This window comes from Aquarana catesbeiana, linkage group LG01 (assembly GCF_042186555.1).
Source record: "Aquarana catesbeiana isolate 2022-GZ linkage group LG01, ASM4218655v1, whole genome shotgun sequence".
Taxonomy (NCBI): domain Eukaryota; kingdom Metazoa; phylum Chordata; class Amphibia; order Anura; family Ranidae; genus Aquarana; species Aquarana catesbeiana.
In genome coordinates, this window is record NC_133324.1 from 588,333,191 (window position 1) to 588,346,122 (window position 12,932).

Consider the following 12,932-nt stretch of genomic DNA (forward strand, 5'->3'; position numbering starts at 1 on the left):
CCCACCCCTTAATTATTTAAGAACGGTCAGGTGACGAAGCTGGCAGATGGCGGGAGCAGACCGTTTTCTTTTCTTTTTTCGGGTCGCGATTGCAGCGAGCGTCGTTATTGACGATGGATCTACATCGGCCCACTTTGTAACAACCAGCTATACACAGTTTGGTAAAGAGAGAAATACAATGCAAAAACGCACCTACAAACTGCATCAACCGCAACAGCATAGATGTGAACCTAGGGTAAGGAGATGAGTGAATTTCTGGCAGATCAACAGGTATTTTTCTGTATTTGCATGGTCTTTGAAACACATGCACATTCCCCCATGTTTTAGCTCTTCAGAGCTGTAGAGGGTGTTTTTTTCTTTTTATGTACCCCAGCATACAGATCAACCCCCTTGCCACCAGCACTTGACCCCATGTTCCTCGCGTTGGCTACGCGGTTGATTCTGCCAGTAGCATATGTTTGTACCAGCCACATGTACTGTATCTTTGAGACAGTGAAACTGTATGATGAATGCTAACAGCACCGGGACAAAGCCACAAAAAGAAATTATTTGTGGCTTCTGTTTACATGTGGTTCTCAACTCCCTTTGAGGTTACTATGCAGCAGGTATGAACTCTTACTGCAGGAAAATGTATATCTTGGCAAGCATAGCGAAGCTCACAGATTTTCCCTATGACAGCGTTTTGTGTAAAAAAACTACTATCTTTTTTCTGGAATCATGAAGCCTTTTTTATATTTTAAATGTAAATAATACAACTGAAACCAAGAAAATAAAAGCTATCTACACATTTGTCCTATCATTAACTTGACCTGATGAATACAACCAGAACAAATGACCTAAAAATGTTTGACTAGCTGCACTTATGGTGCCTGAAAATAAATATATGCTGTTTATTCAATTTTGTTTACATGTTTTAAAATGTACTTTTATATTTGTATTATAAAAGTAATTTCTGTTTAATCAAACATACAGTAGAGCTTGTACATGTGTCCATTGTTAGTGAGCGTGGTAAATTCTGGGTTCAATAGTAGCTAAAACAGGGACCACTGCAAATTGGAGACCATTTTGAAACTTTACAGCGATATTAAAGTCTTGTTTTTTTTTTTAAACAAAATAACAAACATTTCCTACTTACCTGCCCTGTGTAGTGGTTTTGCACACAGCAGCCCGGATCCTCCTCTTCTCGGGTCCCTCGCTGGTGCTCCTGGCCCCTCCCTCCTGCTGGGTGCCCCCACGTAAGCAGCTTGCTGTGGAGGCACCCAAGCAGGCACGCTCCCAAGCCATGGCTCTTTGTGTCCATTCACACACGGAGCCGCGGCTCGGCCCTGTCCCCTCCATCTCCTAATTGTCTGCTGCTGCAAAAAGTCAAACAGGAGAGTGAGTCCATGGAGAGACAAGGCTCTCGTGGACATCGCTGGATCTAGAGGGGGCTCAGATAAGTATCAGGGGGGACTGCTGCACACAGTAGATGTTTTACCTTCATGCATAGTGCCTTTACAACCAATTTGCAATGAAGTTTCACCTAAACAAAAAAAAAAAAGGGGGGGGGGGTAGGAGTCCCTGTCAACTTCAAATGGCCATCATGGCTGCCCAGTCTGAAGTTTTGCAGTGTGACACAAAAGCAATTTGATCAATACTTTGAGTTGCTGATGTATAAGTAGTATACATAAAAACATCAGAATTTTTAGCTATGCATACTTGTTCTCAGTTGGTAACTTAGATCTGTGGCTATATTCATTATCTATGTACTAGGAAAATGCTTCTTTTACAGGCCCACTGTTTTCTGTTTTGGTGACACCATACAGGAAGTAGGAGAAACTACTCAATAGGAAAAATACAGAAATACATTTCTGACAGAGGACCTAACCAGGGATGAGCTTGGACATGTCTGGATCCTAGTCTGAATCCACACGAATGAGCCCACCAGCAAGCTGCCACCTGTACTGGGCCAATTATCTGCGTTGGGGACAATCCCCACCCACAGCCACAAATAGGGCTTGTTTACACTTTCTTCAAAACATGGCTTCGGACTGGCTTTTTTAAAGCTCTCTGAATGCCAGTCAAAGCTCCTGTCACTAAATAAAATGGTTAGCTTACAGTCCTGTTAACATCTTGCTTTTGCTTTGCTTCAAAAATAATAACCCCATGTCGCTTTAGTGGTGCTTCAATGTGTCTTCAAAACCTCCATAAATGTTAATTTCAAAGCTCACTTGAAGCACCTATGAGAGGCTTTAATTCAGCTTTAGCTTTGTTTTGTTTTGGAGGTATTGCGAGTATGAGATATCAACACACACACAGGACATCTGCCAAGCTTCATTAAATCTTTAAGAAAGCATCACGAAGCACCTGCCAAAGCATCGAAGAAGCATCAAAAAAGCATGTTGAAGCGGTAGATGCTTTAATGTGTGTTGAAGTCGAAGCAAGTGTAAATGACCCCTTAAGTGTGTGCAGCTACAGGACAAGAAATGCCTCTGCTGCTGGTGGTTGGCCCAGTACAGCAACAGCTTTTTGGTGGGCTCTCTCTAAAGTGAGTTTGGATAAGAATCCAAGCTCATTCCTAGTACCAACTTTTCCTTTATCTATCAAAAGCTTTAAAAGATGGATGGAGATGGGCTTAGGGTCAGCCATAGATGGTTCAAATCTTGGCCGGTTCAAATTCGAACCATTTATGGGCAGGCTGAATGTACCAAGTTGATCAATCAACTTGGGTACAACCAGCCTGCCGAAGTTTACCAGTGATTATATCTAGCTGCTTGTATAGCCGCTAGCAATAATCACTGTCTTCTATCACCCCTCCATTGGTAGTATACAATGGCACAGCAGGAGGGATTCCCCTGTCAACAATGTGTTGATTGGAGAATCAAGTAAAATTTCTTTCCTGCAACCCGTGGTTGCAGGAAAGAAATTTGCTCCATGTATGGCTTGCTTTACACCTATCGATAATTTTGAAAAAAAAAATTAAAAATGGTGATACAGTGTACACAAAGAGAAACAAAGCTATAGCTGCTGTTTGTAACCCTGATAATATTCCACAGCGGTATTCATGAGTTTCTTCTTTCATCAGCATCTGGTAGATGTGCAAAGCTAAGTACAGCTACAGCAACAACTGAAACACATAGCAAGGTGTCAAAATGTGTGCACACTATGCCTTTCCTGAACCTATCACTAAAAGATATATGCCTGCTTATTGCTAGATTTTTAATAACTGTGAAATATGTAACACTTTGATATTTATGGTCCTAATGGCCATATTGATCCCAAACTTACAGCTTCGAGTGGCAAATGAATGAAAAATTTAAGAATATGCTAAGCAGCATGAGCTTTGGTGCAACCAAGAAGCACGTGTTTCCAATGGCAATAAAAAAAAGTTAAAAGAATTTAGGAGTCTTTACAATAAACCAAGGCACATGTAGATATGGACATAGATCGAAATTCATCCAAATTATGATCTGTGCATGGCTCTCCCTGGAAGTTGATCACTAGATTGATTTCTGTCAAATGGACATGCTGGAAAACCTTTGTTGATTAGTGGCTGTATTGTGACAGAAGGGGGAGCCATTGTCAGAATGCAATGTCCCTGTGGAGCTGATTCTTCCATCCACTTTGCTTGTGTGGATGGAGGAACCTGTTAATATTTTTTTCATTCTGGCTGGCTGAATGAAAAAAAAAAACTAACAGTCTATGCCAAGCTTAACACACACATACAAACTAATTGGAAGCAGGAGGCATTTAGATATGCCTTCTGAAAACAGATGATAGCACTCATGTCGAAGGACGCCAAGATCGAAATGCAATTCAGGAGTTTCTCTAAAAAATGTAAAATATGGCCAACACTGGTCTTGTCACTTTTATTCATAAATATTTTAGAAAAAAAAAAGACAAAAAAATCAAAACCAACTCAAAAGTGCTACTGTTTTTGGAGGGTTGAAATTAGTTTGTGATTTCCTTTGTACACATGTAATGCATTCCTGATCCGGCTATGTAACGGTCATGCCATGTTTCCTTATCTCTTTACAGTGAAAACCATGATGCCTTTATCCATCCACATTGTCAGCTCTCAGCTCCCACATTTCTATCACTTTTCTGTCAACTGTCACTTCTATGCATATCCAAGCTTCAATCTCAGATTTTGGAACAAAAGCTAATTTTTAGCCCTGCTAATATTTGTTAATGACACTACTACCATCTCTTCTATTGACCGTCGCCTGCATGTTTTTATCATGCTAGTATTTATCACAATCTTATTATCTACTTAACGAATAAACCCAACATTTCATATTCCTGATATGTGCCTGCTGTACCATGTACTGGTATAAAAAAAGTATTCTGTTCTCTTTGGCCTGGTTCACACCTATGCATTTTTTGGTGCTTTTTGCAGAAACACACTACAGTCCATTTACCATGGTTTCCTATAGGACAAGTTCACATTTATGTTTTTTCAGCCGCTGCATTTTAGGAAAGGGTAGGGGACTTTTTTAAACGCAAAATTGTGCTTTTTGGCTCAATAAACTTCAATAGGGAAGCTGCAGAAAAGCAGGTAGTGTGTCTTTCATGCGTTTTTTCAATCTGACCAAGAACAAATTGGCCAAAAATATAAAGAAGCATAAAAAAACAAACAAAAAAAAAAACAACGCATCGAAAAACGTGAAAAATGCATGAAAATCGCATGTGCAAAAACCACTGCAAGAAAAAATACTGCAGAAAAAGATCAAAAACAAACTGCATAGGTGTGAACAAGGCCTTTGTATTGCTTCCTTCCTGCTTTCCTTACAAACTGACCATACTTGGCATTAGAACAGGGGTCTTCAAACTTTGTTAACAAAGGGCCAGTTTATTGTCCTTCAGACTCTATGGCCAACGGAGTGGACATTTTCCTGGCATCAATGGGCGTAACCGTCACATTTGATATTAGGGGGAGAAATATTGCCCCATCATTGGGAGGAACAGTGCCCCATTGTTGATATCAGTTGGCAGAATAGTGTCTCGTATCAGTGGGAGGAATACTGCCCCAAGGGCCAGATGAAGGCAAGCAAAAGGCCGCATCCAGCCCCTGGACCGCAGGATGGAGACCACTGCATTGGAGCACAGTGTGGTCAGTTCTCTAGCTGTGCTGGGAACTCAGCCTGCTCTCCTCCAATGATCCAACTTGTCCTGACAGGACCCTCCCTGAACAGCCATTCACTGGGAAGACCAGTACCCTGCTGTTTCTCCTCCACCAGCTCTCTGCGCTCCTTATGCAGCTGAGAACAGAGGTAAAAAAGGGTGAAGAGTGTATTTATAATGCTTTTCATATCTATATACAACAGTTTTGTCTTTCATTTCTATTTTAAACTGAAAGGATTGTTTTACAAAATGAGGGTTTACATATACTTTAACACTAACCAATTTATCTTACAGGATGGTTATACAAAGCTCAGAACAGCTTTAATTTCAGTTAGCTACCATGAACATGTATTGCAATAAATGAGAACCTGTTATCAGATCTCACTTTTTCTTTGAAAGCCTTGAAGCAGTAAAGACAAAAAATTACTTATTCCCCCACTTTCTCTTTAAACCATTTTATCTTCCTGATATTATCAGTGCTGTAAGTTGAAAGAGAACCAGACCCTTCTGAGAGTGTCAGATCCTTGCTTTTGCCTCCCCAGCTGCTAGTTTCACCTAATGCATGTCCCTTTCCCTGCCCATTACTATACTTGCTGTTGAAAGACAGACTCCAGCCTTGTGCTGACTAACATAACACAGGAGAGACAGAGCACAGAAACGTGCACACAGAGGCCAGCAGCACCAGCAAATGTATTTTAAAACTATGCAATTGTTGTGCCTTTGTTTACATCTGCACTGGGAGTGCGCATCTGACTTGAAGGACATGCAAGTGTCATGACTAAACACTACATGTCATTCTAGGGACACAGATTATTTAAATGCAAAGCATGCCAAAAGTGTGTTGAGTCATGTATCTATGTGCAGAGGGTTAATTGAGTATTTATTACTGGCTACATGCCTCTAGCATCTTATGTAACACACACACACCCTTATACATAGATATTTTACAGAGACGGGTTGTGGGCAGAAGGCATATTTCTCCTTGGTATAGGCTTTGGGATTGCTAATTTGAATCCTTCTTTACACTAGAAACAAGGAGCTTAAAGTATATGTAAGCCCTCAATTCAGTTGTAATCAAAAGTGAAAGGCAAAACATTTGTGTATAGATATATATAAGATTATAAATATCTTTTTGTCCCTTTTTAGAAGTGATCACATACACTCTTGGCTCCTTATGCAGCTGAGAACTGAGAGTTGGGGTAGGATACACAGCAGCACACTGATCTTCCCAGGAAAAGGCTGTGTGGGGTGGGGCAAGTACAAGTCAGAACAAGTATGATCACTGGAGGAGAGCATAGCTAGAGAACTGACCGCGCTGTGTTCTCTTGCGCAGTGTGGCCAGTTTTTAAGCGGAAAGCAGAGGGACTGGCAGGAACAACAGGGATTTCACACAAAAGGAAGCAATACAAAGAGAACAGGAGACTTTTTTCTTACAAGTATATGGTACAGCAGGCACATATCAGGAACATGAAATGTTGGGTTTACATACTTTTTAATATTTGCCATCCTATTGTGTAGTGTGTTAAATCTTCACACTACTGGCACTGATAGTACTGGACACCTGGTTTTCCCCAGGGCTCCGTGGTTCCTCTCACTGGTTGCGATGCTACTACAGAATATAGTAAAGCTGTCTTCCAATTGCACGATGCAAGCGTAAGTATTTGGCAATCTTAAGACTGGCCAGACAGGGATTACTTTGATGCGGCTAGCCAACTTGAACATGTACATATGCCAAGCAAAAATCCCTGATCTAAAAGCAAAGTTTGTAAAACCGTGTTAAGGTGCCCACCGATATTAAAGAACATTCATCTGAAAGCTATCGTATCCCCTGTAGCGTGACTGAAATTCCACTGAGAAAAAGGAATGTGAAAGCCACTTTCAAGTTACGCTCTAAGTTTTCTTGTATTTGAACTTTATGAAAAAGTCTACATATAAAAAAACAAGTTAAGTTACCTTTGTTTTGCCCTAAGGACGATAAATGTTGTTCACTTACTTTTTAATTTCCTCTTCTACTATGTTTACTCCATCACTTTGAGGGTTCAGAAATCGGTTTGTTGCACTACCAAAGTCACATAGCACATAATTCCCGCTGTCATTTAGTAGAATGTTTTCAACCTTGAAGACAAAGAAAAACAAATGGTTGTATACTTCTGGACACACATGATAAATTATTTTGAAGCACAACCACAAATGATGCTTATAACTAGTGATTTAATACATTTCATATGCAGAATCAACGTCCTCTAATTTGCACAATAATTTGTACGTTTTTTTTTTATAAGGAACCAGTCGTCTAATGGGATGTTGTAAGAAGTAATAATTGCATGATGGAATTTTGTGAGAAATGTCAATTAAATTAAAATCTCTGCATAGCTTTAATAATGCTTTAAAGGAAACCTATAGAGAGCAATATGAAGTAATATAGGCCTTTATTGCTGACCTCTTTCTGAAAACATTGGGCTCTATACTTACATGTAGCAAGTGAACTCTGAAAACTGTCAGAACTCCTTTTCTACACACTTGCCCTGGATCAGGGACTCAAAAAACCTATCGATCAACATGACAGACTGGCAATCAGTATTTTGTTTAGGATAGAAAGTGGAAGAGGTAAACCCTCTAAACCCCCCTTCAAGTTATTATTGTTTGTATTGCCGTCTATGTCCCCATTGGGAAAGTTTACTTGTACTGGTGACGCCTGTTACAAGAAAAGAAAGTGAGGTAATAGCCACATTTTCAGAGCTGTCACCGGATCAAAAGGTAGATGGGAATCTTCCAATGGAGAATCCTGTTCTGTGGACAATGGTCTAAGAGGACAAACCTTAACTTCAATAGATTTCCTCCAACTTCCTGCTGTGACTCTGGGACAGAAATGAAGTAAAATGTTCCCAATGATACACAGACAAAAAAAAAAATAAAAAGAGGGGTGTTTCAAGCCTTCCCCACTTTATCCAAACTAAAAAAAGAAAGTTTTGGCTATACATACACTTTAAAATCAATTCCCTTTTATTCAAGGTGAAAGCATCCCATACGATGGATGGCATTCATTTCCTTATTATGGGTGTTGCATGATAGAATGCATGATGGTAACCAGATGTTTTTTCAGATAGGCGAGGTTCAAGTTATTTAAGGCTTTATAAGTGAGAAAACCAGATAATGATTTCTCTATTTCTTCCATAGGGGTCTGACAAAAGGGACCACATCATGCAGCTGTGGGAACAGAAAATCAACCCACAGAAGTGTAAAATTCTGCAGGATCAGGGATACTGGTGAAACAATGGATCAGTTGGGATAAAGGGGAATACCTAAACTGCTATATTAAATATCTAGATCAAATGAAAATCCACTGTAAATTATTTTGTTTTACAAGCATCTTATCACAAAACATTACGTGTGAATGTTCACCGTGTTGTAAATCTTTAAAGCCCAACTCCATGCACCCCCCTCCAACCTGCAAAGGTTAGAAAAAGAATATACAGTAACTCTGCCCTTATTCTCAACTTCTGTAGGATACCTCCCAGCTGCAAGAATGGCTCCCTGGATCCTCTTTCCTTTGCCGCACACCAACTTTCCAACATCATCATGTACAATGCAGGACTTTAAGTTCTGCACTGTATACAGGGAAACCGCTCACATCCCAGAAGCAGGGGGAGTGAGGAATAAGGTTAGTATTACTGCATATTCCTCTAATTCTAGACCAAAGAGGCATTAACCAAACAGGCCCCAAGTGCCTCCCTAAATAGGATAGTGAGACTATGAACATGGAGGTAGCTTGTATAAATGTCTCTCAGACTACAGGGGGTCCCCGGGTTACAAACAAGATAGGGACTTTAGGTTTGTTCTTAAGTTGAATCTGTTTGTAAATCGGAACAGGTAAATTTTTTAAGTGTAGCTCCAGCCAAAAAAACTATTTTTAAGTTTTGTAGATAGCATAGGGAAGGGTTATCACCCCTGTAACATTTGTTTTGCTGTCTGTGCCCCTGTTCAGAAGATTTCACCTCACTTTCTGTCCCAATGACAATTGGATTTTGAAAATTTGGGGTTATTAGGGAAATAAGGATAGGTGATAAAGCATCAGTGGAGACACCTTTTTCCCATATTAACTCCTTACAGGAGTGAATTTCCCTTCCTAGGGGTAGATTTCCTCTCACTTCCTGTTGTCTCCCTCCGTTTGTAAGTAGGAGTCGTTTGTAAGTCGGATGTTTGTAAGTAGGGGACCCCCTGTACTTGTTTGCTTATGTGACTTTAACCACTTCAATACAGGACATTTATACACCCTTCCTGCCCAGACCAATTTTTAGCTTTCAGTGCTTTCACACTTTGAATGCCAATTACTCAGTCATGCAACACTGTACCCAAACAATTTTTTTTATCATTTTTTTCATACAAATAGAGCTTTCTTTTGGTGGTATTTAATCACCACTGATTAAATACCACCATTTTGAAAAAAAAAACACACTTTTTTTTAGTTTCTATGATAAAATGTTGAAAATAAGTCATTTTGTTCCTAAATTTTGGCCAAACTTTATACTCCTACATCTCTTTAGTAAAAATAACCCAAATTAGTGGATATTATTTAGTCTCTGTAAAAGTTATAGAGTCTACAAGCTATGATGCAAATCATTAAAAATTGATCACACCTGATGCACTGACGGCCTATCAGAGGCCCTGAAATGTCAGAGTACAAATACCCCCCCAAATTACCCCTTTTGAAAAGTAGACAGTCCAAGGTATTTAGTAAGAGGCATGGTGAGTTTTTTGAAGTTGTAATTTTTTTCCCACAATTCTTGGGAAAATTGAGAATTTTTTTTTCTTTTTTCACAAAATTGTCATAATAACAAGTTATTTCTCACACACAGCATATGCATACTTCCAAATACACCCCAAAATACATTCTGCTTCTCCTCCCGAGTATCGCGATACACCATATGTGTGACTTTAAGTGCCGGTTCACTCTTGTGCGATGCGATTTAGATGCAAATTTTTTCATTGCTCTGTGCTCTGTGCTCTTCCTTGTTTTCCTTTGTGGGGGAGTATTGTCGTTGAGGAGTGTGGTTTGTCTGTGAGTAGTCAGTGAGGATTTTGATTTTTGATCATTATGTTTCATCAAATGCCGTTGATCATAGCAGCAGTTGTTACTGCTACTGCTGCAGTCCTGATGGACAAAGGCAGGAGGAAGAGGAGGAGGAGGATGAGGAAGAGACTGATGAGTACAAGAAGATATTGGGTCCATCCAATTATTCAAAATAGCGAAGAGAGAGGCCAGTTCAGGATCCTCTACAATGATCTCAGGCAGCATGAGGAGAAGTTCTTCAACTATTCCCGGATGTCAGTAAATAGGTTAGTACCTGTGCCCTTCCTCCCTCCTTCTTATCTATCACTGACATGCATCCTACTGACCACCAACGCCACTGACCACCAACGCCACTGACCACCAACGCCACTGACCACCAATCCAACTTTTGATCGCTTTTCTCCTTTTACTAGAACTGTTTCCTATTACCATTTTATTTGATTTTGTGTATGGGCTTTAGCCTGTCACTTACATTGAATTTGTGGTTTTATTCCTTAATTTCGATGAATTGCTTCGTCTGCTTGGTACACGTTTGGAGTATCAGAACACCACCTTTCGGAATAGTGTAGAGCCAGCGGAAAGGTTGCTTGTCACATTAAGGTAAAATATAGATATACTTTGTGTGTGAAATTTTATGCTATGCACCATAGTAAGCTATAGTAAGGAATGCCAAGAATGCAGACAGATATGACAACAACATTTTTTCCAAAAAAAGTATTTTTTTTTATTTTAAAAAACTTAATATGTAAATTTTTTGGATTACATACTTGGCATGAAATATTCTGGAAACAATCCAGCTTCTCTGACTCTCTGACCTCCTCTGACTCTCTAGCTTTCTAACGTCCCCTGACTCTCAAACTCAATCTGACTCCCTTACTTCCCCTGACTCTCTAACTCCCTGTGACTCTCTGACCTCCTCTGACTCTATAACTTCCCCTGACTCTCTAACTCCCTCTGACTCTCTTACTTACTGTAATTTTCTTACTTCCTCTGACCCTCTCACTTCCGCTGACCCTCTCACTTCCTCTGACTCTCTGAAGTGTGTCCTTGAGGCTCCTCCACCTAGTGCGTATGAGTCCTTCTGTAATAAAAAAAAAAAACATAACTAATTTATTTGATATTTTTTGTCAGGTACCTAGCAACTGGAAATTCATTTGCCAGCTTACACTACGAGTACAAATTAGGAAAATCTACGGTGAGCACAATTGTGCGTAACACCTGTATCGTCATCTGGGAGGTCCTAAGAGATGTGGTCATGAAAAAACCAAACAAAGAGGAATGGAACACCAAAGCTGAGTTGTTTTGGGAGTGCTGCAACTTCCCTAACTGTGTTGGTGCCATAGACGGCAAGCACATCAGAATTGTGAGGCCAGTCGGCAGTGGGTCAAAATTTTTTAATTATAAAAAATATTTCTCTTTCGTTCTGCTGGCAGTGGCTGATGCAAACTACTCGTTCACCTACATCGACATTGGTTCTTATGGGAGCAGTTCTGACTCCAGCATTTTTTCCCACTCTACTTTTGGAAGAATGATTTGGGAGAACGCACTGGACCTCCCAAATGAACGACCACTCCCTGGAACATCAGAACCCTCTCTCCCTTTAATATTTGTCAGTGATGAGGCTTTCGCTCTTTCAGAAAAAATGCTCAGGCCATATGCTAACCGGTCACTGTCTGTGGAGAAAAGGGTCTTTAATTATCGGCTAACAAGTGCACGCAGAGTTGTGGAGTGTACTTTCGGAATTCTGGCAAACAAATGGCGTTTTCTCCACACGCCAATAAGTTTAAACATGGAAAACGCCATAATTGCCGTAAAAGCTGCCTGTGCACGCCACAATTTTGTCCGCGAAAGAGATGGATACCTTTTCGAGGACTCTTTAATGGATGAGATGGAAGGCGCAGATTGGACACATACAAGGGGCAATTACAGGGGGGCCAGCATCCGTGAGCAATATACTGACTTCTTTATGAGTCCTGCTGGTCAAGTATCATGGCAGCTTGATTCCATTTAATACACACCAATCATTTTTTCTTTGTCAATGCTGCATCGTGTACGATCTGTACTTTTTTCTGCAATAAAGTTTTATTTTTCGACAGTGTGTCTATCTATTTTTGGCACTTTCTGTGTCAACATACAGAGCATGCAATATCATTCCACAACATTGGTGGTCAGTGGCGTTGGTGGACAGTGGGGTTGGTGTTCAGTGGGGTTGGTGGACAGTGGGGTTGTAGGTCAGTGGGGTTGGTGGTCAGTGGGATGCATGCCCTTACATTGGTGGTCAGTGGGATGAATAAATATAAAGAGTGTGTAGCCGTACAATGTAGCCTAACCCTGACGTCTCCAATCAGTGCTTCAATAGACAAATAAACAGTGATAAGCAATATACTTATAATTGGGTTTATAGGTTCCAGGAGGTAATCTGTAATGGTCATGGTACATGAGATGGATGATTTGCGCCATAGTAAGCAATAGAAGCCAATGCAGACAGAGATCACACCATTGTTCTCTTCCAAAAAATTTTTTTTATTTGTTTAATTTGTAATCTTCATGTAATTACATACTTTTTAAAACATTTTTTGGAAAATAATCAAACTTCAAACTTCAAACATTGTAAAGAACCACATAACCAAGAGATAATACTCTGTCTCCTACTTCCCTTTCTCTCACCCTTCATTCTTTCTCCCCCTCACTTGATCTCTTCTTTCAAGTATGACCCTCTCACTTCTTCTGACCCTCTCACTTCCTATGACCCTCTCAC

The 12,932-nt window shown here is 40.1% G+C and overlaps 1 protein-coding gene across 3 annotated transcripts in view; it reads right to left on the reverse strand.

Annotated features, from left to right (window-relative positions):
- The window catches only part of BMP2K (BMP2 inducible kinase), a 271,543-nt gene that overhangs the window by 100,308 nt on the left and 158,303 nt on the right, over nt 1-12,932 (reverse strand). For all 3 annotated transcript variants that reach the window (XM_073597989.1, XM_073597994.1, XM_073597982.1), the window contains exon 5: nt 7,097-7,218. In XM_073597989.1, the coding sequence (XP_073454090.1) occupies nt 7,097-7,218 (122 nt within the window). The remainder of the gene's footprint in view (nt 1-7,096; nt 7,219-12,932) is intronic.